At 46.6% G+C, this 27,926-nt stretch overlaps 1 protein-coding gene across 2 annotated transcripts in view; it reads left to right on the top strand.

The window, feature by feature from the left end:
- P3H2 (prolyl 3-hydroxylase 2) overlaps positions 1 to 23,330 on the top strand; it is a 76,066-nt gene extending 52,736 nt beyond the window's left edge. The window contains exons 2-15 of one of the 2 annotated variants that reach the window (XM_062606319.1): positions 7,649 to 7,792; positions 8,623 to 8,812; positions 11,564 to 11,695; positions 12,867 to 13,009; positions 14,385 to 14,474; positions 14,952 to 14,992; positions 15,452 to 15,546; positions 18,173 to 18,300; positions 18,896 to 18,991; positions 19,082 to 19,232; positions 19,764 to 19,881; positions 20,403 to 20,478; positions 21,292 to 21,432; positions 22,136 to 23,330. In XM_062606319.1, coding sequence (XP_062462303.1) covers positions 7,649 to 7,792; positions 8,623 to 8,812; positions 11,564 to 11,695; positions 12,867 to 13,009; positions 14,385 to 14,474; positions 14,952 to 14,992; positions 15,452 to 15,546; positions 18,173 to 18,300; positions 18,896 to 18,991; positions 19,082 to 19,232; positions 19,764 to 19,881; positions 20,403 to 20,478; positions 21,292 to 21,432; positions 22,136 to 22,228 — 1,638 coding nt within the window. In that variant the 3' untranslated portion in view covers positions 22,229 to 23,330. Of the gene's footprint in view, positions 1 to 7,648; positions 7,793 to 8,622; positions 8,813 to 11,563; positions 11,696 to 12,866; positions 13,010 to 14,384; positions 14,475 to 14,951; positions 14,993 to 15,451; positions 15,547 to 18,172; positions 18,301 to 18,895; positions 18,992 to 19,081; positions 19,233 to 19,537; positions 19,663 to 19,763; positions 19,882 to 20,402; positions 20,479 to 21,291; positions 21,433 to 22,135 lie in introns of those variants that run through there. The other variant, XR_009962319.1, reaches the window with a different exon arrangement.
- Positions 23,331 to 27,926: the final 4,596 nt, after the last annotated feature.

The following is a 27,926-nucleotide window of genomic DNA, read 5'->3' as shown; positions in this document are numbered from 1 at the left end:
TCATGGGCAAAGGTCTCCCTCGCTCTTTGCCAGCAGTTTTAGTAAGATTCACCTCTTTCTTCCCAGGTACTTCCAAGACTCTCTGCAGGGGCCTGGTCAGGTCTCTCTGTCTGTTATCAGTCAATATATCAGATGAAAGCTCCTTATTTGTTGAACAGCCTGCAGCCCATGGGACTCTTGCTGGTGGTCTGTGAGAAGGGGATAGTCACGTAGCACTTGTACTCAGCTGCTCCATTTCATTAGTTTAAAATGCATGGGCTTATCCTGGGTGTGCAATGACAGGGACTGCCGCGAGGATGCTATAACATCAGGAGGAAGGACACGGACAAGGAAACCTCTGCTCTGGAAATCCTGGCTGATTTTATACCCCACATCTTTTAGTGCCTACCACTGTTACCATTAGATTGAAAGTGTGTTGCTTCTCCCATGCTACTCATCTCCAAAGGCCACTGGCTTATCTCTACCTGACCAAGGAGAACTCTGGGGTGTAGGAGCCTCATGGGTAACTATCTGCACAGACTCTTGAGCATTGAATACTTTCCACCTCTTCCAGTGAAAATTATAAGCTCTTGCTTAGCTTTCAAATCATGCTGACATCCTTAAAAATAGAGAAAGAGCCCATTTTTAGCCAGACACAGCTTTTGGAGGAGCTGCTCAGAGCCTGTGGTCCAGGGGGTTTCGCACCACTAACTGTGGCATGGCCATTGTGTCTTGGCAGTGTGGTTTTATATTTGCAGCTGGAGGGAAGGGGACAAATGGTCAGGTATCAGCTGATAGAAGTGACCTTTTTCTGTACAGAGTAGTGTGCTGAAATCTGTGTACTGCCAGCTCCTATCTGTGATCTTGCCTGTCACCTATTGGCACAGAAGGAAGAATCCCATCTACAAGAGATTTCTTGCCCAAGCTTTAAAATCTCAGTTGTAAGGGGTTTGGTTTTTGCCAGGAGAGCCCATGCTGCATGTTCTAGGATTTTTTACTTGTCTGCAAATACTGTTTCATAGGCAAATTAGCTGTCATCAGAGTATGTTGGAACTGAGTGCTTACACAGGACAAAATCTGTCTCGGTGTTTTCACAGTCAGTCAGATCGAAGGTTCAGTAAACACAAACACACTTCCCACTGCCTGCTATGTGGATTTATGTGGGAAGGGTCTTTCCTGCTGGGAAGTGGTTTTGCAAGTCACTTGTTGTGAGTAACGCGCTCCTCCATGTGCAGTATTTGTTAGATTATGTATGCACTGAAGCACACAATGCACAGCCAGAAACGTGTGAAAATCTTCGTTCTTACCTGTTTGGAAACGGTTTAAGAGAAGCACATTGGAGAGGGAAAGAAGGAAGGAAGTGTCTCAGTCTAATTTGCTTTCTCAGTGCAAAATGTCCTTTTCAGGCAGGGTATGGTGGGGTGATGTAGTCAGTCTGCTGGGCGCGTACACATGTATACTTATATAAAATACTGTCAGCATGGCTCAAGTGAGAGATTTGTTAGGAAATCTGATTTCTGTCCTTGGTTAATTGAAAAAATTCGTTTCATGAAGAATACTCAAGTGGTTTGTTTAGTTTGGTTTTAAATTCCTAATTATCTGCCATTTTCAAGAGACTAATTCAATGTTTAGTCAGCTCTTTTGACCAAATACCTACCATTCTGCATGTGTTTGTGTAGAGAAAAATCGCTTGTTGGAATAACGGAAAAACCCAAACCCTTCCTAATTTTCCTTTGTGATGAGAAGTTTTCCCTGTACTAATTCTACAAATTTGTTCTGGTTTGGATCTGGGTCCTCCAGAGTGACTGGTGAGCAGCAGGGCACAGTGGGCTGGTTTGAGAGGAAGTGTACAAAGCCCACTGAAAGGAGGTTGCCTGCATTTTGGAAATGGAGAAGACCTCTGAAAAGATCCATGAGGAGCCTCCAGGAAAGCACCGCTATTGCTCCCTGTCACAGTAGCAGCAAGGACAGGGTTCAACCATATTTATCTTGAATTGGAAGACAAAAAACTAGTAAACTCTTTGGAGAGCAGGGGATGGTGTGCTAATGAACTCGAAGGCAGCTTCACATCTTTGTCACTTGGTACCTATTCCCTACACTTGAGTAAGGCTCTTTCTGGACATATGCTTGCCTTTCTCTCTGATTTTAGTGTTTTGCAGGGTCAGCGGTTGCTGTTGTGGGTGTCAGACTGCTCGAGCACATTTTGGTAAATGTGCAATCCCATCAGCAGAGGGAAAACTTCTCTGGAAACTTTATTCTTTCTCTAATTGCAATAGTAAAATAGTTGAGAGGAAGTCATATGCTATTTGTAGCCATCTCATTGGTACTTGCTTCTGCTTGCCCAGGCAGTAAACTCTCCACAGACTGAATGAGATTAATCCTTCGTGACACTGAGCCTTTTGTTTTCCTTGTTATCTATGTTTATCAAGTCCAGAGTGTTCCTCCTCTGCAGAGCACAGTGCACTAAACCTCTGATACAGCACAGCAGCAGTGGACCTATGGAAAAGTTTAAAAAAACAGTATCTGTTCAGCAAACCATTGAACAGTTGTTTGAGACTTTGGTTTCTAGGTCAGCCAAATAGTCTGAATTTTTTTCTCAGTCTCCATGCCAAGCTCAGGCACTCAGCAATTAACTGTGCAGGTAGGTCCAGTCTTGATGTGGCAAGAAATGCTGGGGTTTTGAGGGATCTGATGCATTTCTCAGTGTGTAAGCCTTTCTTCTCTTTCCCTCCCAGAAAAAAGTCTTTTATCCTTGTTCTTGCCAAGAAAACTTCAAGGTAAATTGGGAGCACCTCAGTAACTGTAGGTATTTTGGCTACAGCTTCTTCTGCCCATAAATGGCACTATGTCAGTGTGCAAGTGATGTGGTGGTGGTTGCACAAGCAGACTGTAAGGCTGTCTAATGTTCATTTCATAGACCTGGTACAGTGCCCGTTCCACTTCATTATCCCCACTGCCAAGCATCAGAGAACAAACTTCAAGGGCTGCAGGTTTAGGGTCATTATAACTAAAACCACAGTGGTGGTGTGTGGCATAGGGTTTATGCAACCTTTCTGAGCACGTGGTATGGTGGGCTTTAGTCGCAATTCATTCATCTGCACATAGATGGGGCAAGTGTGAATTCGGAGCACATTCCTGCACGTGATGATGAGCCAGTCTGAGCTGTTTTCATGTGAGCATTAGTGATGAGATATATGCTCTATGTCTCTCTTTGAGGGATGCAGCTGCTGAGGTTATGATAAAATTAAACAGAAGGTTAGACATGTTCCAGTGAGACAGTTTATTTCCTAAGCATGGCAGGTTTGTGACAGTGGCATTACAGGTACAAATCAGATTGCTCAGCATGGAGTTTACTGGCTGACAGATAGATCCACAGTTACCAGAACGACAATAAGCTATTAAGGAACTGTTAACTCATGTTCCATCATACAGCCCATGAAAGCTCCATTTTCTCAATGGTTATCAGTGAGACTTGGAGTCAATTGTATGGCGATGTTCAAAATGTCCATTCAAGGTCCTTTCCCCAGCCTATGGTTTTGTCTAATGTTCCAGTTAAAACAGCCTTCCTAATCCAAGCCACTACTGGAAGCTGGAAGTTGCAGCCACATTGAAGTCCAGGCCAGCGCTGTCCCAAATGTGAATGAAACCGAGCATTTGCAGTTTGCTGAAATTCCTTAATTTGAGGTTTTGCTGCTTAAAATAATTGTCCTCTTTTTCTGTGAAATGAAATAATCCTAACATTTGAACAAGGAAAAAAAATTCAGCATGAAAACCCAGAATTAGGGTGAACACTGGTGTGTTGTGCTTTCCCCTTCTTGTCTAGCCATTGTCATGGTAAGATCAAAATGGAGACAGAGTTCCTGGGGTTCTCTCAGTGCTGGTGTTGATTTTGTGTGTCATCTCTGGGCAAATTACACGGGGTTTAGTGCAAAGCTGCAGCTATAGCCCAGCAATATCATTTCAGTGGGGTGAACAAGCAGACCTTAGAGCACATACTAAGGTTGTGATTCTACAGTTGTCGTTTTCTCCTTGCAGATTTTCATTCAGCAGTGGTCGCACAACCATCAAAATCCCCTTGTGTTACATGCTTGCATATGCTTACGGTCCCTGAGTTGCTTGCCATCTAAATAAACAAAATGATTGCCCTGTAGGAAAAAATGCTATTATTTTTATTGTTACTCATTTAAAACAATGGAAAATCAGGCACAAAGAAAACAAAATGTTTTTTTCCAATGACTGCACAGTAAGATTGTGACAGGGCCAGGAACTGAGTCCAGGTGTCCTGAGTCCCAGCCCAGACCTTTAAAAACCAAAATATCCTGCTCCTTGTGAATTCAAAGTGTTTTGGCTAAAGTTTCCCCAGAATGTTTCATAATTAATGTCAGTGCTTGACTCTGAATGTGTCTTACCAGTTAGGAATTCGCTTTTGTATACACACATCCACTGAAAATCTCCCCCAAATTTGGCAGCTGTTGGCTTCTTTCTGTTACTTGAATATTTTTGAGACAAATATGGGACATGACACATTGAAAAGTGTTGAGGTGAAATGTTCTGCTTTGAGTCCACTTAGCAACCCTCAAAGGTCATCTTTGCTATGAAGAGTCAGGAGGACTATACACAGCATGAGCCTTTTTTGAAGGGTGGGAAAGACATTTTCTATTGTATCTAGAAATCAGACTCTTCCTATCTCACAGAAGTGGATGTTATCCAAGAAGAACTAAGCCCATCCTAGGATCTGTGAGAATTTTTGTCAGCTTTCTGAAAAAGAGCTAGAACCAAAGGAAAATAGAACATCCCACAACAGGCAATTGCAGCTGTGTCTTCAGGGACCAGTTGCTTGCTGAGATGTATTTGGTACCTTTTAAGTCTGCACAGACAGGATACTGCCTGTGAATAGACATCTGTGATGTGGCATGGAAGAATGCACTTCTCCTGAGCAGCTCAAATAGTGGCTTAATAGAAGTCCTCTGGATTAGGTCAGCAGCTCATGTGTCTCCAGCAAACTTGTTGCCCCATCTCAACCTTTCTAATTACTGGCTGCAGTGCCAGTCCCACCTACACTCAGCATGACCTGAAAATTCCCATCATGAGATGCTCTGGTCCATCCTTTATCCTATATCAGATGCTATCCAGCTGTGATGACCTTTTTTGGGATGGGATTACTTTGAGACGAGCTTTTTCAAGACGGGATGCATGTTTCTGAATAGGAACATCTCTTAAAAAAAATAAAAATCCACATTGAAGAGGTTTGAGGTTTTTTTGTGTTGAGCTGAAAACAAAAATTACTTACAGTCATTTTGCTTGCCTGGGAAGCCAGGAGGTTATTCTGAAGAGTGGTGTTCCTAGGAAAACTCCAAGAGAAGGACTGGAACCGATGTTGTTTTTGCAGTAAAAGCTGGCTTCCCTGCATGTGTTGTCAGCGCAGAGCTAATCCTGAAAAACTTCTGAAGTTTACACAAGGCAAATTTTTTGCATTTCTGTGGGCATTGCAGCACAGAGGTGCTTTGGTTTCAAAGGGCAGATCTGGGGAGTGGGCTGAGATGCTCTCTGACCAGAGCTTTCATCTTCCTTTTGGGGGTATTCATGTGTGCTTCTTTGGCCAGCTTTGACCTTGCCTTTTAGGGAACCACACAAGCGATTTTGGCTCTGCTGGAGTGGATCTGGCCCTGCAGCAATGGCTGGGCTTTTCCTCCAGCAGGTCTTCGTGTATCCAGGCACCTGCTTTCAAAATGTCTCCATGCCCCAGCAAGCAATGTGAAATCACGTCCAGAATGGCTCATCTGATATAAAAGTGCCAGTTTCACAACTCCCCTGGTAATAGTTGTGTGTCTAGACCCATTCAGTGTCTCCCTAATCAGAATCACACAGGCATCCTGTCAAGCTCAGCCAGGGATTTCGAACAGCCGTGATGTCTCCAGTCACCACCATTTTGACTCATGGTATCCCCCTTGTTTGTTCTGCAAACTGTGTTTGCACTCGTCCTAATCTAAACAGCCCAGATGAAAGCACTGGGCACTTCTCTGGGGGATACACTGAGTCCCAGGAGGCTAAATACATGTCCCGATGTGCTCTGCATCTTTCAAGCTTCCCTCAACTTTAAGTTGGGCTCCCAATCACTGATATCAATTTTTATTTTTTTTTTAATGGAAAAAAGTTGTTTTCAGCAGCTTGCTGCATTTCTAATTCCACCTTGTTTTGAGGAAAAGTCAAAGGAAACCCATTACAATAATTTTTTAATATGTGCCTTGGAAATTTTGTTTGAGAGTGGAGATTCAAAAGGCATCGGCTCCTTCCTTCACAAGCCAAAACACACACACATCCTCCATGCTGCCCTAAGAGAAGGTTACCTTGCAAAAATAATGCATGTCTTCACCTGTTTTTTCCGAAGTCTTGCCAAGCTTTATGTGCAGTAGGAAAGGAGGCATCATTCTGCCACTTAAACAACTTGGGTATTTTATTAGTGCTGGCAGACAGCTCCGCTTTCCAAATAGGAGCAGATTTGCCGAGTGATTTGGTGTTGGCCTGGGGCTTTCAGGGGGACTCTCCTTTGTCCAGCCAAATCAAACCTGTTACTCTTGCCCCACTCCAGCCGTTCCTGCTCAGAGCAATGTTCAGCATAAAAAAGGAGGTTTTGCTATGCTGTTACTGCAGCCAAGTGCCCTGAGCAAATCCTTTGCATTTTTTCCCTTAGCACTTCATCACTTTCATAAGCCGCTCATGCAACATTGCATAGGATATATATGTCAGGGCATCTCTCAAGGAGAAGGCCCTGTGATTTCACCCAGATGCCAATCCCACTTGGTTCAATGGGCATTAATGTGTAATTGGATGTGTATTTTAATTTTTAAAAGGGTTGCAAACACTTCTGCTGAGGTAACAAGCCACCTGCTGAGGAGGTGGCTGCTCAGATGATTGACAGTTCAATCACATCTCTAAGGATAAACATAGGTCAGAGATTAAACTAGTTACTATATGCCTGGCTGGTTTTTCAGTTCTCATCATTTTGCCATTTGGGTTGTCTTATGGGTACACGTGCAGATTTCTGCATGTGAGCTGCTGTACTATGACAGCAGCATAGCATAAGTATGCCTAAGCTCACTGGCTGTCGTGCCTCAGGAGCCTAGAAGTAGTGGCACAGGGTTGAGGCTGAATTTTGCTATCAAGGAGTACTTGGACATAGCCTTGCCAAGGCTGGCATTAGCCTGATTCTGGCTAACAAGCTTGGGTGAGCCTGCTCAGACTGCAGACCGATCCCAGTGGCCTGACTGCATCTTGCTGATAGTCAGTGATGGTAGCTTCCTTTCAGGAACAAGTGCATTAACCATGGAAGCGGCTCCTCTCTCTCCTGATAAGTCATGCAGATGTTTCACCTGAACATCTGTCCTGCTCCTGTCCAGCAGCTGCTGTGGGTGTGTTTAGCACTAGCATTTTTGTCTGTTTGTGAAGATCTCTCCAGGGTGAAACTGATTCTGTCTCAGTTCTGAACCTCTAAATCCAAAGTAACTTGATGCAGCTTCTGTATACAGGTTTTCATTGACTATCCCATTACTGCCCAGACCAGTGGTGTCAAAAGGGTGTCAGAGATAAAGGTGTCAGAAGGTGTGGCATAAACTGCTGTGTTCACTATCCTACATCACAGATTCACTTGATCTTTCTTATCTTGTTACAGCTGAACAAGCTCGAGGAGGCAGCAAATGCAGCTCACACCTTCTTCATGGCAAACCCTGAGCACATGGAGGTACAGCAGGACATTGAAAACTACAAGAACACAGGGAAGGTCAGCTTGATTGACCGGGAGGCCAAGCAGCACATGGTGAGTCTGAGCTAAAGAGGTGCCTGGGTTAAGTGTCAGGCAGCATGGAGAGAGGAGATGTAGGAGATTAAGAGAGCACCATCTTTGAATGGGGAGATTCTTACCAAGGTCCATATTACAATACAGGAAAACAAACTCTCCCTTTCAGAGCTCTCTTTAAGTCAAGCCAGCTCCTTCTTTTTCAAGGCACACTGTTCTGTTCCTCCCTTCAGGGAACTCTGTGGTCATCCATGGCTGTGGATCTTTTGAGCTGGGTTCTCCCACCTGGGCAGGATATGTGCTTGTGGCTTTTCTGGTGAGGGTGCAGGGTGTCAGGCAGGAGAGTGGCATCTATTTCCACCTCCCCAAAGTGAAAGCCCAGCACAAATGCCAGGGCTGCCCCCAGCTTTGTGATTTCTCACGACACAAGGAAGCAGGAGTGGCTCTTTTTGTGTAATTAATGGAGGTGCTCTGTAGGGGCTATTCTAAGAGATGTGCCTGGGTCAAGATCAGTCTTTTCCTTTGGCATCCAGTGTGATTGCTGGGTAGGAGGATAAAAACAAAGAAATGTTTTTTTCAAATAATGCATAATCCAGAGGTGGCACTGAGGTTTCCCTAAGTATGTAGGAGTTCAGAAGAGCATTTAGGCAGATTAACAAGGTCGCACGGGTCCAAAAGTCCATTGATGGCTTAAACATGGTTTGGTGTAACCGCTTGTGTCTAGTACTTGGAGATTATTCTGTCTCTGCCTGCTTGTTTTGAGAAGCACCTGCAGTTGGCAAGGGCAGGATGCTGTGGTCCAAGCAGCATAGCCCACTCATGGTCTTGTCTTCTGCCTACCTACTTTGCAGGAAGACTACAGTGCTGGGGTAAAGCACTATGACAAGGAGGAGTATGAGCTGGCCATTGACTTCTTGGAGAGTGCATTGAAAGGGTACTACTCCGAGGATGAAGATTGCCAGATCATGTGTGAGGGACCACAGAGATTTGAGGAGCATGAGTACCTGGAATATAAGGCTGGCCTCTACGAAGCTATTGCAGGTGAGATCTTTTTGCATCTTTAGTGTTCTCAGCCTTGGCCCTGGAATATGTTTGAGTTTGGGCCTTTGGCTAGATTTGGTGAAGTGTCTTCCCTTCCATTACTGCTGCTGGTAAGTAATGCTGAAGGAGGCACTTGGAAAGCCAGAAAATGCAAATCCAGAGGACAGGGAACTAGAACATCTCATTTTGGTCCTGAATAAGAGCTGGGCCAGAAAAATTGCATTTCCAGATGTGTGGAGCACTTGCAGCTCTCCGTAAGAGCTGGAAGTATAGGTGCTTTAACATAAACTGCCTCCATTTCCCCTGTACACAGTCTCACATACCTCACTGAAATCTAGATATTGCTGGCCTCTGTTTTTATTTTCGCTGTTTTTCAATGCATATGAAGAGAGCAGCAGAATCTTCTTGGTCATACTCCAGATGGCCAGGAAAGTTGCCAAAAAGACTCACAACATAGATTTCCTCTCTATCCAAATGCATGGATTTGTCATTAGCGGAGGCCCACCTAATTATGATCATGACTGAATTCTCTGGAGAGAATTGAACATTGCTGTGTAATCTTCAGATTTGCATGTGTGGCTCTGAGCCAGAGGGGATTAAAACAGTTCATTCACAGCAGAAATGAGATTACATTTAATTAGTCGTAAGGAAAGAAGAGCAATAAATTAAAATTTGATGACAGGAATCTTATTTCTCTATCTGCTCATGGCCTTGGAGTTACATCAAGCTCTGCAGTTTTCCTTCTTGTGTGGAAAATAATTCATTTGTTTGCAAACTGTTTTTCAGCTTTGCCTAATTTTTGCTTGTGTCAAAGCAGGAAATCTAATTGAAACAATCAAGATGAGAAATCACCAACATACCGGATGGGAAGCTGCCTTTGTTGGGTTTACTTACCCATGCAGAAAATCTCAGAAGTGTTCTAAGGGTTGACCTGGTACCAGTGTATCTGGCAGCTGGTCGTGCCTGCTTTTAAAGCCATAACCAGGACACCAAGTGCCATATCAAGCCTTCCAAGAGATCAGCCTTTATTGGCAAAGAAAACCCACCTTCCTTCTCACTGAAAGCTGCTGTTCATCAAACAGGTCTCTGTTAAATTGCTTCTGTGCTGTACAAGTCTGCTGCTCCAGTGAGCAGAGAAGATATTTCTGTGCCGGAGCACAGATACGGGCATGGTGTGGTGGTCATCGACCCAACACATTACTTGGGATAGAGAACAAGCCGGTTGGTCTCTGCAAGTGCTGTGTCTTGGTTTGGCCAAATATGCCTGGGAATAACAACTCCAAATCCCACGGCCATTAAGGCACCCAAAGAAGGAGGGAAGTGAGGGCACACACTTAATTACATAATGCAACTAAGTGGTTCTTTACAGGACAACATAATCCAGGAGAGTTAACTCCTGGGTCCAGGGCAGTCAGACCCAGATGTTTCAGAAGGGAGTAGGAACACTAATACAACAAGAAAAGAGAGTGTAAGTTTCTTCAAAACTAATTTGTCTTTTCAATTCCAAGCTGATTTGCAGTGCTGCTGTGTGGGGTTCACCTCTCCACCATAGGGACTGCTGCATTTCAGTGAATTGATTCCTGTCTATATAGGCAGTTTCAAGGGCACCTTGACAGTACCAAGAAAAAGCAGTGCTTCTCAGTGATAGATTATTTCAGGTCTAGGATGCTTAAATAGGTTTAAATTACAACAACTTTATTTATGTCCTTTTCCTGCTTGCTTTTCCTAATGTAATACCCTGGATGTGTATGGTAAATCAGGTAACTTACTCAGACTACCCACCCAGAGCAAATGGGGACTGTTCTGAATTGCCTCTTGGTTTCATTGCAAATTCCTCAGGCTGTTTTCTTGGCTGCTCTGAGGAATGCTTTAGTAGCTGAGCACACTTCTTTTTTTTTTAAGCCCATGTTTGTTTCTTAAGGTTTTTAATGGTGTACGAAGACAGAACAAGTAAAGTCCATTTGTAAGTATATTGCAGCAAAGACTCCAAACTGGAATCAGATGTCAGCATTGGCTTTGAAATTGTACAGCTGATACAATGCCTATATTGTGGACTCCCACCAATTAAGAAATTTTGGTAATGGCAGATGTTTACCACGTGTTTGTTTTTCCCTGGGAGATCTCTCATCTTTGAGAAACAGCAAAAGGGGATTTTGCTGACAGTATTTACACCTTAGACCTTTCAGACTTGCGTTGCAGGTGCCTTGCTTTGCCGCGCTTGAGAAGCTGAACCAACCCCTCTCATTTAACCCCCCCTGTGCGCTTAGGAACTTTCTTGCTGCAGAAAGGAGACAATTAAAGATGAGCTGAAGTAAGGGAGAGTGAGGATGGCTTTCATGTGGCAGCACGTGTGTCCACCCTGTCCTCCTATCTCTGCTTGCTCTGTGGGTGTCCTCAGCTTTGGTTTGGCTTTTGGGGTTGAAGAGCTACCTGCCACCTGCACGTCCTTGCACCCATCCGTCTTTCCTGGGATGAAGCAGCAGCTCCTGGAACACAAAAGAGATGCTCAAGCTCCCTCTACAGTTGACAGAAGGAGAAAGACATTTCTCAAAGGGGGCAAAAGTGTGACTGCAACTCTCCGTTGGCTTTGGAAAAGAGCCTGAGCTCTTTAGGTGTGCAGTCACCTGCTGGACCAGAGCAGTGCAAGTTGCACGTCCTTCAGCCAGGGATATTTAACCTCTCTCTGTCCTCATCTCAGCACCTCCACCATCCTTCTCACTTCAGTCTGTTTTCTCCCCCTTTTCTTGGCAGATCACTACATGCAAGTCCTGGCCTGCAAACATGACTGTGTCAGAGAACTCGCCACACGTTCTGGCCGAATCTCACCCATTGAAAATTTCCTTCCCCTCCATTATGACTACTTGCAGTTTGCCTATTACAGAGGTAAAGGCTGTCTTTCTGTTCCTCATAGTGCTTTCAGAGTTTTGTTACCTTTTATGCAAGTTTGAATTGTTTTATGGGGAAATCAGGGTATTATTACATGATGTTCACACTACTGTGATGCAGTGGCATGGTGTGAAAGAGTAAGGAAAGGACATTGGAAATTTGCTCTTCAAATGTCAGGTTGACTGAAATGCAATTAAGCATTTCTGTAAAAGTGTTTAAAGTCATCAGACAGGTTTTAAAAGTCCAACCTTTAATTTAAACATTCTTATTCTTTAAATAATGAATGCTTTTTAGGGTTGTTTCATTTGCCTTTGACATTAAAGTTCTGGGGATTTATATGTTTCACATTATCTGAAACCAACGGATGCATTTTCTAAGTTATTATATTTATAGATAGATACACAAGTTAGGACAAGCTTATTCCAAGATGCCAATTTTTACTGATTACCAAATATTTTAAGGTTCACAGTAAAGCTGCAGGAGTTGGCTACCTTGCAAAATATTGGGAGCTGGCAGTGCTATAATATACTGCCAGCTGTGTGGTCCTGTATGGTGTTCTATTATGTCCTGTTACATAGAAAAAAAAAAATTCAGCAGAATTCTGCTATCTCAGGCTTCTGCTAGGAGTTCTTTCCCGAAAAGGGCAGAATGAGTGAGGGGCAGAACTGCTACTTAAACATAAAGCTTCTTCAGTCATCCATGCAATGGGAAGAAAGCTGGAGGAGTCAGAAGTATTTTGTGCATGGTGTACAGGCTTTTTTATTCCTCTGCCCAGTTAGAGGTTTAATGTGGTGGGTAAACTGCCCCAGAGCCCTGAAAGATGCTGCACAGAAGAGAAGCAGTTTGCTGCTGGACAGCATCCACATTCTGCCTGTCCATTTGTACCCAATTTGGATCCCATCTGACCTCTGCATGACCACAGAGAAGTTGTGTGTCTGTACCTCAGTTTTCCTGCTGGTGAAATGGAGCAGTTAAGACAAATTTGCATCAAAAGAGCCTTGTAAAGTATGGGGCTCACCCTTCAGCTGATGGAGAGCTCAAGCTGTGCCTTCCCTCTCTGCAGCTGCCCTCTTCAGCTCTGCCCTGCCATGCTCCTTGTGAGCCCCCAGCACTACCGGCAGGGCTGTTTCCTCCTCTGCCCCCCGATAATGATTGTGTTGTCTCTCAGTTGGTGACTACATAAAAGCCCTGGAGTGTGCCAAGTCCTACCTCCTCTTCCACCCAGATGATGAAGATGTCTTGGAGAATGCAAGTTATTACGAGGGTCTCTTGGAAGGTACAATGGATCCAGACACCGTGAAACCCAGAAAGGTAAGAGTGAGTGTCACCTAGGAGCCTAGGTGGGAAGCTTTAACAAAAGCTTCAGTTGGAAATAAAAGCAGCTTGGCAGCTTTCCCAAAGTGGGACCATGTTGAAAAAGATGTGGAGATGCTGAACTAGCTGGCAAAGCTAATTGTCAGGATGTGAGTTCAGAGCCACTAGTGTAGGGGAGAAACTGGAGGGTAGGATCTTCTTTAAATGGGGACTTCAGCTCAGCAAAGCCCAAGCAAGGGCAGGGAGGGCGATGACCGAGTGCCTCAGAAACATAAACCCTCCTCTGGTTCAGTGCTCCAGGGGAGATGCAGAGGAGGAATGCAATGAAGCACTGAGCAGAGGGTAACCTTTGTTAAGAGAGGGATGAGAAATATTTTCCCAAGGGAAGGCTGGGATGTCAATGTTACTCTTGAGTCACTGAGGTTGGAGTTCAGCTCTCAGCCAGCTTTGTGGGAAGTAGCTTTGCTATTGCAGGGTTAGGCTGGGGTCAAAAAACCAAACAGTATGTGTTCAGTCACCCAGTGGTACAGTCTTCTTCTGTCAGGGCAACCTTTATCTGTGGCCCTGGGGCTGCCTCTCTCACAATAAAGAAAAGGAGAAGTTCCTCCCATCCCATCACAGTTGTGAGGGGGCTCGTTCCCCTTATGCCATAAGCAGAGGGTAGGGAGGAATTGGATTTTCCATTCCCTTGCGAATTCCTTGATTTCCAGGAAAATCAAAGTGAATTTGGTAAAACACTAAAAAAGGAAAATGATGAAGAAGAAAACTAGAACAGTTACTGTTTCTTCTCACAAAGTGAGTCTAGGAAAAACCTAAACTTGACAAAAACATGTCATTGTTTTCAGTGTTCTGAAGTTTTCTGCAAAAAAAAAAAAAATTATCTGTTTTTTGCTTTCCAAAGTAATTTTCTAGGAGAAAACCGAGTGTTTTGTTTAGAACAATTTAATTCAAAAAAGAAGCCCTCTGATGGGCGCTTTTCAGCTGTTTGTGCTTTGTGGTCCCTGTGTGAGTACCCTGAGCCCACCCCAGGCTGTGATGCTGCAGTCCAACCACCACCAGCTCTGCTGGCTGCTTCATGAGCTCTGCATCGCATGTGAAGAACCAAGGCACAGCCCAACCAGAGTCCCTGCTTTGCCATGTATTTTGGGGGTGCAAGCTTCCCAGATAAGCTGCTGAACACCTCCACTTGTGTAATGTAGTGAGTGGCTCAGCTCTGTGTCTTTGGTTGCTTGAAAGCATGACCCAATCATCCCTCACCCCATAGGAGTCTGCAGTGTTGCATGAAAAACAAACCCCTCTTGAAGTATAGGTGTATTGTCTGTGTCTTGTGAAAGGACGTGGGCAAATGCTTCTCTTTTCCTTTTCTTTTCAGGAAGCAAAAATGCTGCTGAGGCGCCATAAGCTGGAGTCTCACCTTTTGCAAGTGGCTGCAGCCGGCCTTGGATACACCTACACAGAGCCGGTAATTCCTGGATCTGCTATGGCGAGGACCTCCAGGAGTTCACAGCTATAGAACCACTTTCCCCCTCCCTTTTCTTAAAAAGCAAGTCCCGTGTATGTGATTCAAGCTGGATCTTGGCTTGGTTTGTTCCCTATGGGAAAATGTTGATAGCAAAGCAAGGAAGGCAACCATTCCCAGGATGAAGGAAATGCAGACACAGCCTAGTCTGGCTCTCAGTCACTGTCACGGTGGTTGGGCGGGATAGAGAAGGCTGGGCAAGCTGGGTTCCCTCTGCATTTGTTCATATGATTCCAGGTTGGGTTGGGGTTGCATTTTCAATTTGGTGACCCCAGGCAATTGCCCAAAGTTGTGTTAGATAGATCTGTACCAGAGAGGCTGGCTGATGTCAGGGAGACTGGGAGTGAGGCAGAGCAGGTAGCTCCCTAGCTTCATCTGGAGCATTAATTTAAGAAGCATGACCTCTCTTTTTTCCTGCAGAACTACTGGAACAGGTATGGCGCCCGCCAGGATGAGCACAGGTGAGCCACCACTTACCCCAGCTAAGCCTGTTGCTTCACCAGCCCCTGCAGTTGGGATGCCCCACAGTAGGGTACAAGCCTCCCACTTAATGCGTGCTGCCCATCCAGCCCAGCACACCACCATGGCTGATAATTACAAACTTTCCACAAGCACCTTATTTTAGCTGAGTGCCTCCAAACCATTCTAGAGGGAACTTGGTCAATGAGTCAAGTGGTGCTGTTCATGTTTGTTAGTGTTGTGCTTTACTGGTGGAAACTGTTGTTCCCATTACCCAGAAAAACACTGTTTTTCATGGACAGGGTGAAAACTTCTATAGGTATGGTTGTGACATTTGCACAATGTACCGATTTGTCCAGTTTTTTAACGTATTGGTTTCCAAAGGGTGCCAAACTGCAGTTCCCAGAAACTGGAGACCTGCGGCCCAAGTCATGATGTTCTTCATTTCTCTTGTTCCTCAGTGTCCCATCAAGTATTAGCAGTGAACCAGAGGAAAGGCCTAGGCTATTCCTGGCAAAGAAACCCATGCCAAAATCAGATCGAGAGTTGAAGGAGGGTAAGTCTGATGAATATGTTCAACAAAATCAGAAGTTATTTTCCTGTTGGTGGAGACTGCAGACTGCAAAGGTTGGCTGCTGGGCAATGAGGGCCAATTCTGCCTGAGGGGGTTGAAATTTTATTTAAGACACAAAGAATTCCTCAATGATGCCACAGCATTTCTGGGTCTGTGGATCCCACCATCATTGCTCTGCTTTTGGACTTGCTTTTCCCACCTGCTGAGCTACTCGTTACAGAGCCCTGAGATGTGGAGCTGGGAGGCTGTGTCCTCCTCACTGTGGGGAAGGTGGCATCAGCAAACAGTATTTTTTCCTTTAGGTATTTCTAAGATTAAAATGCTCCCTCTTATCCAGGCTGAAGAAGGACTGATGCTGGAGGCATTAAGTTTTGGGAAGTCTGGTCATGATGCTTTACTGAATGTGCTGGATCAAAGCATATTAGCAACCATTTCTGTTTGCAGACTGGCTTGTGATGTCTTGGCTTACATCAAATCACTCAGTTTTAAGGCTTGTCAGCAGATGTTTCAACAAATTTCAGCACATTTTCAGGAACCACAGAAAATACCATAACAAGATTTCTCCCATAACAATTTTGAAAAATCATATTGTAGCCAAATACCAAAGAATGCTCCTCACTGCAAAACAATGGGTCTCCAGCCAGGAGGTGTCCTGTGTCTCTAGTGGGTCAGCTCCACAGAAGCAGGCAATTAAATCTCCCTATAATGCAATGGATGGTTGTGCTTTTTCTGGGGAATTTAACAGCTTTCCATGGCCCAAGTTATCTCCAGCTGCTGAGTGTCATGTTCAAAGTATCGTTATCCCTTCTTTAGCCACACATAAAATAGGCAAATATCACAGGAGCTGGTTGAATTACATTTGGTTTTGGCCTGTTTGCCTTCCATAATGAAATAATTTCAGAGTGTGTCTTTCTCTGTTGTTTCTTCTTTCTATGCTTTTATTCTGGTTTAGCTGCAGAATATTTTCAAGTTTGCAAAGAAAACTGAAACCATTTAAAACAAGAATGGTATTTTTGTTCATCCAGCTGCTTCCTTTCTCTGTTGTCTTTTTTTCTTTCTCTCTTTTCACTTGGAAAAAAGAAAAGGCCAAAAGAGAAAAAGAGAAGTCCATTTTAATGTTGTACTCCTCCTCTTCTGTACTTCTCTCTTTCCTCCCCTTCCTCCTTTCTACCAATTCCTTTACTCCCAAAAGAGCAAAGAATTTCCCGGTTTCTTTGTGGTGTTTTCCACAGAGCTACACACAGGAAATAGGACTCTCTGCTGGTGCTTAGAGGCGGTGGGGATGTGGAAGGCAGCCAGGAGCACACTGCCAGTGTGGGACAAGGGTTCAGTGTTCATGGCACAAGGCAACCCCTGCTAGTTCCCTGGGAGGAACAAAGGAGCTGGGGAAGTGGTGAGTGATGGCTTCCAGGTTCATCCCTCGTGTGCCTACGGCTGAGGAAGAGCAACATCCGAGCTGGAAAACTCAGCCTGGGTTGGAGTGTGCTAGGAGTCTAGATTTCAGAGTCTTGTTTCTGATCCAGCTGCATTTATAATAAATGCTATTATTGAGCAACAAGAACAGCAAAGTGAACATGAGGAGACCTAACTCTTCAAAAATAAAGTCATGGGCTAGTGGCAGGGCTCTGCCCTCAGGGTTATATGCCCTCCACAGGCCAAGGAGACCTTCCAAAAACAGAGTGTGCCCCAACAGACAGAGAAAGTAGCAATTATAAAAGCAGCATAACAGAAGTTTCCTTGTGCCACATGGTGAGAGGAGATCTGTGATTCTGTTTCCTCTATTTTATTGTGGTTCTGTGACAAGAGAAAATTTTCCCCACAATTTAGATGCATTTCACCTTCCTCCTGGACAAACATCTGGTTTAGGTTTTTATTGTTGCCATCTCTTTCATTCTCTTTCTTTAAGGAGATCAGGGGCAGAGGCTTCAGAAGATGGTGATTTAGTGTCCTCACCATGTTTTTGTGATCAGGCAAATTTTAACGGGATGGATCCAAACTTCATATAAAAAGCTAATCTCTCTCTTCCTCATGCCATGGCAGCTCCTTTGCAGAGAAAGATTGTCCTCAGGATCTTCCAGTTCACCCATTCCCAGCCCCTGTTTTGGTGGAGAGCAAGCGATACTTGCTGCAAGCTCAGCACCACACTAGCTTTCCTATGTGTGCAAAAGACAAAAAACCCACTGATGACAATTGCAGAGAGTGGTTTTGCATGCCAAGCTGGCAAGATCCACACAGCACAAATGCAATGGAAACTTACGGCTTTTGTTGATGTTGGCTGCTGGCAGGCGAGCCAAGTTAGCTGATGTTCGTGTCTCTCATTGTGTCCCATCAGGTTTTGGCATTTTTAGGCCGTGGTCCTTGCATTTGCAAGGTAACGAGAAGGTGGAAAATGCTGATGCTCTTGCAGCAGATTGATTTCATCAGCAGGTGTTTCCATTGCTTCTGTTTCTTTTGTTGGTGATGTGAGGCCAAACTCTGCTCTCTGCTGTGAATTTCTTTCCCTGGCAGCACATCCAGGTGACTTCAGCTGGCCCTCAGCCACAGTACAAGATGTCAATGAGGCCAGGGCATGTTCAGCAGGGTTGTTTTATATCTCTGTTTCCATCAGGGGGTCCGCTTCTCTACAGCCATGTAAAGTTTGTCTACAACTCCCAGCAGCTGAATGGTACTCAGCGAGTTCTACTGGATAATGTCATCTCAGAGGAGCAGTGCCGAGAACTTCACAGGGTGGCCAGTGTGAGTAGGTGTTGTCCCTGGGGGGGACATGACTGTCACGTGGGCTGAGAGCCTGATGCTCTCCCCAGCATCTGACTTGTGAGGGCTGAATGTGTGATCAGCTACTGGGAAAGATCCAAGTTCATACCTTACTCTTTAGTGTTAGAACTGGTGCCAGGATGCCTGTGGAGAGCAGTCAGATGCTTGTCCCCATAACACATCCATGTAAGTGCATGGAAGCCACTTCTTTGGGCCATTCTTAGAAATATGCTGCAAGACAGACCCTGTGCAGAAATAGCTCTCTGACCCATGTTATATACAACCCCAAAGGATGTCCATCCACAAAGCCTGGTTGAGCCTTCTCATTCATCATTAGCTGAACCTGGGAAGGGACTGAGGGTGCCTGAATATCCCCAGCAGGGAGATGGTTGTCTGTTTTCCAGTATCTCAGAACAGACCATGTTTATGGATAACTGCAGTGCCTTCCCACCTAACTCACCTGTCCTGATGAATGCAGCTTTGGGGTATTCGGGGAAGAGAGTGCCAGTTGCTTCCATTGCAGCTCCTCCTCTTCTGGGGAACCAGTTCACGCCTCACCTGTGGTCGTGTCTTTCAGGGGATCATGTTGGCTGGAGATGGTTACAGGGGCAAAACCTCTCCCCACACCCCAAATGAGAGATTTGAAGGAGCCACTGTTCTCAAAGCCCTCAAGGTACAGCTCCGTCCTCCTACTCCTCTCCCATGCCCTCCCTCCCAGCTGGTGCATGATGTTGACCCTCTCTCACCCTTTCTCCTTGCTCAGTATGGCTACGAGGGCCGTGTCCCATTGAAAAGTGCCCGGCTCTTCTACGACATCAGCGAGAAGGCTCGCAGGATTGTCGAGTCCTACTTCATGCTGAACTCCACGCTCTACTTCTCCTACACCCACCTGGTGTGCCGCACTGCTCTCTCTGGTGAGGGTCTGGGAGGCCAGCAGGACAGCAGAGCTGGGGGGACAGGAGGGGGTCAGCTCCCCACAGGGGTTTACAAGTGAGGGCCCAACCCTGAGAGCAGCTTTGTTTTGCCTGGTGCTTAAACTGGTGGCCAAGGGCTGGGTAAATTCACTGTCCCTGTAGCAGCAAAGGGTGGGCACTGCTGTCCCAAAGGAGGTAATTTCTGGGATGTCTCTTGTTTTTCATGTCTCCAACTCTTCCTCTTTTGTCTTCCCTCTTCTTTTGCCTCTTCTCATCATCTGTTTTCCTTTCCATCCCATGCCCAGCTCTCCATCTCACTTCCCCACAGTAAGGAACAAGCAGAGTTGTGCATATCTGAGTCCTCAGATGTTGCCTTTTCTCTCCAGCCTTTTCTCTCCTCTTCTCACCTGTGAACACCACCCAGAGTGGGGTAGGGGCAGGCTCCCACCCCATGATAGATCCCACAGAGCATGACATTTCCATCTCATCCACCCCTTCTCCTCCCTCCTTCCTCCACATGGTCCTGCCTAGGCCAGCAGGAGAGGAGGAACGACCTGAGCCACCCCATCCATGCTGACAACTGTCTCTTGGACCCTGAGGCCAACGAGTGCTGGAAAGAGCCTCCTGCTTACACCTTCCGGGATTACAGGTAGGAAGGAAGGGGAAGCTGCTCTCAAGGGCTCCCAGGGACCCTCCCCATGGTAGGGCATCTTGCTTCACGGACCTAAAACTGGTACATCCCAACCATGGCAGAAGTAAGATCCAACAGGTAGTTTCTGGTGGCAGCAAGCATCATGGGTAAGGTTCAAGCTGAGTTTAACTGTTAACAGCTGTGATATTTTAGGGTTGGGAGATCCCACCTGTGGCACACAGAACTGTGTCTCTGCCAGGTATATTTATATATATATTTTATTTATATATAAAATGGGAGGGTGGGAGCTCGTGGGACCTAGGGGATATTGTGGGAATTGTTCCCTAGCCAAGGTGAGATCTGCTGTTTCTTAGCTCTGGCTCCAAAATGGGGGTAGCCCAGGTAGCCCCAACCAGCTCCTCAGTGGGACTGCTACCCATGTCTTGATGGAGCAGTATGGGATCTGCCCCAGAGGTGGGGGTCAGCCTTGAGCCCTCCCCACTGCTCCCCTCACAGGGTTCCCCCGCTTCCTTCCCCAGTGCCCTCCTGTACATGAATGCAGATTTTGAAGGAGGAGAGTTCATTTTCACTGAGATGGATGCCAAAACTGTGACGGTAAGTCAGTGCTGTGGAACAAATGCTGCTCCTCAGAAGCCCATGCTCAGGAGCTCTGGGCTTCCCTGGGTAGCCTATGGCTCCTACCTTGCAAAGAGTCTATACAAAATCCTGCTAGCAGAGATACCAGATCTTCTCTTCCCTTCCCAGAGGCTGCTTGAGCAGGAAACCTGAGATGAGGGGGTTGCACCACCCCTGCACAGGCAGAGGGATGGCTGATAGTTATCCCTGCCTGGAGGACTGCTGAGCCCCAGCCACATCTCATGGCCAAACGTGAGGTGATGCCCTCATACATACACAGTGACTGACTCTGGTCTCTTGCGTAGGAGACACCCCCCTTCATTGTTAGATAGAGGGTCTGGGCACCATGCTGTGGCTCTGGAGTTCAGTGGATGCCGGAGGGTAGATTGCATCTCCATATGCCTGAGGGTTGATTTGGTTGCACTTCTGCTCCTGAGGTCCTGCAGGTCACCTCTTGTGGATTCAGCAGAGTTAAAAAAAGAGGTGTTTCAAAGCCCTTGGCAGGGTTAGCCTGAACCTTCCTGGAGTTACGCGATGGCCCTGTTTGCTGTAGGTGGTCACCTGTAGGCTTTACAAGGACTCCATGCTACCATCTCCTTTCTGCACGATGTCTGTGCAGTAGGACTAAGACTCACACCTCCCTGTTTACCCCAGCAGCAACTCACTGGGTCCTGGGGTGATGCAGAGATGCCCAGTAAGATCTCAGACCCTGGACCACTGCAAGCCCAGACGTGGCCAGTGTGTGCAGCTGTGCTGCTCCTTGCTACACTGGTATTCCTTGTTTTCTCACAGGCCTCCATCAAGCCCAAGTGTGGGCGAATGATCAGCTTCTCATCAGGCGGTGAGAACCCCCATGGGGTGAAGGCAGTTACCAAAGGCCAGCGGTGTGCTGTGGCTCTCTGGTTCACTTTGGACCCACTTTACAGAGAGTTGGTGAGTACCTCCATCATGATTTAAGGGGAGCTGGGGGGTATTCAGCATCCCAAAGGAACCAGGGCCACCTTCAACCTCCAGTTCCAGCACATTGCACCCCCCACAGTAGCATTCCCATTCGCTGCACTATGGGGACATGAGCTGGTGGTACAGGAACCAAATGGTTTTCCCTGCTGGCCATGCTCTTGGGCACCTATCACCCTGATCCTGTGGGGTGCAGGGCTGGCCTGAGGTGCCGAGTGGAGTTCAGGATGGCTGTGTAGGGCTGGGCTGGACGTTTCTGACACCTAGTGGCAATAACTTGATGAACGGGGAAGTCCTCCACAGCCCTTCACAGCTCAGAGGCAGGGCTGATGGCTGCTGCCAGGTCCTCAAAGATAGTTTGGCAGCCTGTAGTCCATTGGACTGGGCATCCAGATGCCTTGGAAGATCTGGACTGTAGTGCCTTGCAGCAGGCAACCTCCAAATTCTTCCCCCAGCCACTGTGGCCCCTGGAGGAAGAAGGGTGATTGGATATTGAGGTGCAAAGCGATTTGATTAATTTTGTCCAGCAAATGCCTAGGCTGTTCCCTGCCCTCACAACTACACAGCTGGTCCTTGGATGAACTTCTTGCTGTGGGTCCTTCCAGCAGGCTGAGCAGTGCTGAATAAGCTGAGAGCAGACACTGAAATGCTGCTGCTATGGTTTCTTCCCCTCTTGCAGGAGCGAATTCAGGCAGATGAAGTGATCGCGATGTTGGACCAGGAGCATCTAGGACCCAGTGAAATGAACATCAACCCAAAGGATGAGCTATGAACTAGGCCAAAGACTTTTTATATTAAATATTTATTTAATATTGTTAATCTTATTAGAACCCTTCTATTTTTGTACAGAGATGCTGTATAAATTAACAGATTAATATGATTGTGGAGTTTCAGGAATGCCTCTTCTGTGTTTAGCGCAGCTCTTGCTGAGACCTCTCATGTCTGTGCCAGCATCTCCTGCTGGGGCTGGTTGCCTCCAGCATCCCATGTTCTTCTCTAGCACTTCTCAGGATTTATTCAACCCCACTGTATCCCTTTGGAGAACCTCTTTTTGGGGGGGAGGGGGTTTCTTTTTCCTTCCTCAATCAGAAATAGCTGCTTCTCTTCAGCTTCTGCTAGAGAAATGTCTCAGGTGTGCTAACTGACCAGTCTTCCTGCCCCTGCTAAGTGCTGGCTGAAGACCTGGGCAGTGCTGGGGCACAGGTTAGTTATGGTTGTCCTTTCCATCCTGGATCCCTTCACCATTTGAAATACGCTTTTTAGGGAAAAAAAAAACAAACAAAGGAAAACCTAAGTCTTAGCAAAATGCATATCTCTCTGTAGCCATGCAATGCTGGTGTTTGGTATTAATTCTGAGCAAAGCTTCCAGAAAGCATCTGCGGGGCAGAGGCATAAGCTGTGCACAGGCATGAAGGGGTTTGACTTGCAGTGGACTCTGGTGGAATAGGGCCTGTTGCTTGTGTTCTCTCCCTTCTCTTGCTAATAGCCTGGGATGCATGAAAGGAACTCCCCTTTTCAAAACAGCCAGAGGAAGTCTGGGGGGAAGAATGGGAGGGCAGTTGGAGTACGGAGACACATTACATTGTGCCTCTGTCTGCACCATGCTATGGCATCCAAGGTTTGATTCCTACATGCTGCAAGTTCAGCATGAGTTTGTGCTGCCATCCCCTTACAACCATGTCTGCCCGAGTGCATCCTGCAGAGCTGTCCTTCCAAGCAGCAGGGTGCATCCCCCTGCCCTCCTGGAGGCTGCAGGGATCCCACCAGCTGGTCCTCTGTCAGGAGGGAATGCCTTTTGTAATTGGTTTGCTGCTGTGGTGGTTAGCCAGGGCTGTGTCTAAATCCAGAGGAAATAAACTAAACATGATGTCTGTGCCTGTCTTTGACTTTCTTTAGCCAAATATTAGAAGGGGAGAGCAGGGGGTGTGTGTTTTATCTCATGGTGGTGTCTCTCCTTTTAGGGTTTCCTGCCCCAGGCTCTAAAGCAAGACCCTGCATTTTGGAAGAGGCACGGGGGGTAGCCTGGACAGGATCAAATTTGTGTGTGTACATTTGGCTGCCTGTCCATCCCCTTTGCTCTGTATCCAGTTACCTGTTAACTTAGGTACCATTGGCAAGCTTTGGGTAATTTGGAGAGCAGGAGGAGGATGTTACAGCCCCTGTGTGCTGCTGGGATGTGCCGGAGGCTGGGGAGCAAAATGGGGTGCCAGCTGGCTTCTGGTGAAACAACAGCTTTGGTGGAGAACGGTGTCTTGCACCAGGCAAGGTGTTTAAACTGGTGGTCAAGAAGGAAAGGAGCCTCAGAAGGATGCAACGTTTCACGACTCAGTTGCCAACTGTGTGCCCAAGAAGGCGAAAGATTCTGGGCTGCCTGGGCCATGTCACTCACTGCACTGCTCTGCCACTGAGACCTGATTGTGGTCCGTGCCAGGCTGAAGCCAGGAAACAGGAATGCAGAGAGTCAAAGGCAGTTTTCCTCTTTGTTGGTTCTTACAGCTCTCTGCTCTGGCAAAGTCTAGCTCAGAAGTGGGTTTGTGTTTCTGCTGCAACAGCAGAGGTGGACGCCAAGTTTATTGGCACACTGTAGCCTTGCAAGAGCAAGTTACAGAGCTCTCTGGGACATGGACCAAAACATAATCTAGGCTTTTAGGTCTCTTTTGTATCTGAATGGGATGGGTTGCCACCAAGGTGGCCTGATCTCTGAGAAATGTGTTTTAACTTTAATATTTGATGTAGGGACCTGATATGTGCCAAAGTTGTCAGGGTCATATCCTGACTGCCCGCGGGGTACCCACATCCCTGAAAAAAAGAAAGCAAGCTAACAATAATACTGAATATATACACTCCTCCTTGGTCAAATACACCCCAGGGACAACCTGGTGCAGTAACATTTTTGCTTCCTGCTACATTGATTCATGTTGGTTATTCCCATTTTTGCCCTGCTAGTCTGGTAATTGCTGTTTCCCAAAGTCCCACCATGAAGCAGCTCCCCACACAGGCAGTGTCTGAAGTCACACCACTAGAATAAAGCTGATGTGCATTTCAGAGCAAGTTGCATGGCGCCCGGGCCAGCTCCAAGCTCCTCTAGTCGATGCTTGGCTACTGAAGGGAGCCACAACCTAATTAGGTGGTGGCCATTTTGCTACGTATTCCCCAGTTGTGTCACTGGCAATATGACCTGGAGATGCTTGAATTGTGTCTCAGTTCCTTGTTAACTTTGCTGTGCCCCTCCTAACACTAATCATACATGCAAGGTGGGATTAGCAGGGTTGATCTATGACAGTCAATGAAGAAAAGAAAAAAAACAACAAAAGAAAACAACTCATAAAGGAAACAGAATAGGATTAAAAAGTAATTAAAGCAACAACTGAAGTGGCTCTGTGTGTGTGCACACATGTGCTTGTGTGTGGCTGCTGCTCTGGAAGCAAAGCCCTGCACAGCGTTACTCAATGCCAGGGGATCTTTACTAGAGAGGAGCTTTGGTTTTGTTTTGACATTCACATGGGCCCAAGCCAAGTTTGGTCACCCCTTGCACAAGGCTGCTGATAGGGGTTGCTGAGGGCTGGAGAAGCCAAATCTGTGCCACAAACATGCCTTAATGCAAGTGGCTGCTGAAAGTTTCTCTCCAGCCAAAAGCTCACCCCTGAAACCTCAATTTAAAATGAGACTTGTGGGTATTTACAAATTCCTGAATCCATAGTCAAGTCTGAAATGTCTAAGGCTCTTTATGATATGTCCAGTGGCTACAGAGTCTAATAAAACCTGGGAATGTTCACAGCCTGCGATACCTTTTGAGGTGTTAATTGTAAGCTTAACTGTAAGCAACTGAACTCACCAAAATTGCTGTGGAGGCTTAGAGCCGTGTGGACAAGTCAGTCTCCATCAACTCCACTGGATGATGAGTAATCCCCATTGATTCCAAGCCGGCGCATGATAAGCTTATAAAATATGGTGTACTTGAATCTTTTGACCCCTTTATTCTCCAGGATCTAGACTGACAGGCTGAAATACAGCAGCTTTGAGAGCAGCACCCTTGGAAAGCCAGCGACAAGCCCCACAAGCCACCAGCCTGGCTGACGGCCCTCTTCTGCTGCCACTCTATCCCATCCTGCAACTGCATCCCTTTGCTGTCTCCCTACCCTGCTGCTTGGTGTCAGCCCCAGCGATGGACAATTTGGGTGGCACCATCCCTGCTGACTGCTGCGCTAAGGTTAGCCAGTCCCTCTGCAAGGGTCTCCCCACCTTGGAGACACTGTGGTCATGGGTGGGAGCAGAGCCTGGACAGATTTGTCATCTTTGCATTACAATGGGGGGCTGCATGAGAGCTGCAGCAACTCAGCCAGGAAAAAGCTGTGAGTGAAAGGAGACAGGCTGCAGTGAGTACTGCTCATCCCTCCTGATTAAACCTGGGCAGAGCCAACCTGAGCACTGAGAGGCAGCTCAACATCTTCCCATGAAAAACTGTCATTAAAAATAAGGCTGTTTCCTCCTGTCCACACCCTTGCCCAGCCTGGGGGAAAAAAGAACAAAACAGCTAGCAGTGAGATAAAAATGGGCTAGTCCTGCTTTGGGGAAGAACTATATTAAAAAAGGAACAAGGCATGCATGTCTTTTGTTTCCACAACTACTCCTATGCCCACATCCCACGAGAAGATCCACTTTTTCCTGAGGAGAATGTTGCTGCTTGTCTGTGCATTTGGGTATGACCCTGGCCAGGTCCCATGATGCTGTGCTCTTCCCCAGTTGCGGATGGGCATATATTTATACACACACACACATATATATATATATACGTATATGTACTTCTCCCACCACTCCATTTCAACAACAGGCACTCAGGCTCCATGTATATGATGTATATGATGCCTTGGTGCCCATGACAGCCCTGGCACCCAAGACCCAACAGAGTGCAGCTGTGCATAAGGCCAGATCCTGCACCTTTGTTCACCCCAGGTACAGCGCTGTTTTCATTTTGTGCCTGCGGGGCCCACATGAACAGGTAGAATGGGTGTCACTAAGAACAACAGCCCCCCCCCCCATATCCTCCTGGAGCACAGTGTAGTGTGTGTGGGTCACTTTCTGTTCCCAGAACACACACACTGCACCAGCAAACTTCTGTCTCCACAGGACTGGTGGATGCTGTGGCCAGCCCAGCATTACATTTATCTTGTTTTGAACACATGGTGAAAGCTGGCACTGAGTTTGTTTCCTTCTCATTTATCAAGACTTTGTTATGCAAAAGAAAAAAGGAATTAAAAAAAAATCATAAATGCCAACATGTCCCAACCCCCTGGCCACCAGCCAACCCTGCCAAATATCAGTCCAACACTATACAGGAACTTAAGAAATCAAAACAAGCAACTCGGAGAGCTGCTTAGACACCCTCACCTTGTTTCTGGGTGAAAGCACTGGTGAGCTTCAGGGGAGCAGGGCTCAGCCTGGGTCCGGATGTGCATCAGCGGGCAGCATGCTAGGTCATGGAAAGAGAGCGCGGGTGCAGGCAACCACAGTGCGTGCCATGGCAGGAGCAAGGAACGCGAGCGCCCTGTGGGCAAAGGGAGGCAGGCTGGCGAGTGGACATGCTTGGCAAAGGAGCAAGTCGGCTAATGATCATTTCCAGGGGTGGTTTGGATAATAAGAATGGCAGTTCTAGTAGGTGTTTCCTGAGGTTGAGCAGGGGGAATTAATATGAGTTTAGTTTAGCTCCTACCCCTCCTTTATTTGTAATGAGATTAACAGCAGAGTTGGTAGCAGCACCATCAGCCTGCTGCTGTGATGGGGTGAGCCAAGAGGCAGCTCCCACAATGCCTTCCATGCAAGCCAATGGCTCCAGCACATGGGAAAAACACCCCTTTTATCACACACAGCTTTTCTCAGCAGCCTTAGGATGGCTTTGCTCCCAGGTTCAGGGGAAACACATTGTATTGGACTGACTTGCCTCCTTCCGGCAGTGCCAGGAGCATGGGTGACCTCCTGGCATAGCTCAGCATCACCAGCTCCTCCTTGCAGTGCTTTTGCACCCAATGTCAGCTGAAAGAACCAGGGTAAAAGCTGGTCCTTGCTTGTCGGTGAGAAATGAAGCCACTGCTTGCTACCAATATGCTTTGGGCAGCTCCAGTGCAATAAATGAACCCAGTTGATTCGACTGCAATGAGGCAGAAGCTGGAAAGAAGTGTGAATGCCCCACAAGGCACCTCTCAACTGCTCTCGGTGCTTTAAGTGGACCGTAGCAAAGGTGGAGAAGAAACTCTCTTACAATCCCCCTTAAAGAGGGGAGAATGTGGGCCCCTTGGCAAATTTTGCAAAGATCTGTCAGACCTGTGACAAGGTCTGCTCATGGGAAACTTAGAGACACCTCGTATTGTACATAGCTCTTGTAGGGGAGTTTTGGGTAGAAAACCACTGAAACAAAAGCCATGTATTTCAAAAACCTCATGTTAGTTGCAGTAACCAGGTACATATGGGCCAAG

This window comes from Pezoporus occidentalis, unplaced genomic scaffold (assembly GCF_034315485.1).
Source record: "Pezoporus occidentalis ecotype Australia unplaced genomic scaffold, CSIRO_AGI_Poc_V1 ctg95, whole genome shotgun sequence".
NCBI lineage: Eukaryota > Metazoa > Chordata > Aves > Psittaciformes > Psittacidae > Pezoporus > Pezoporus occidentalis.
Note: the sequence above shows the minus strand (reverse complement) of the source record. Positions and strands in the feature narration are given on the sequence as shown.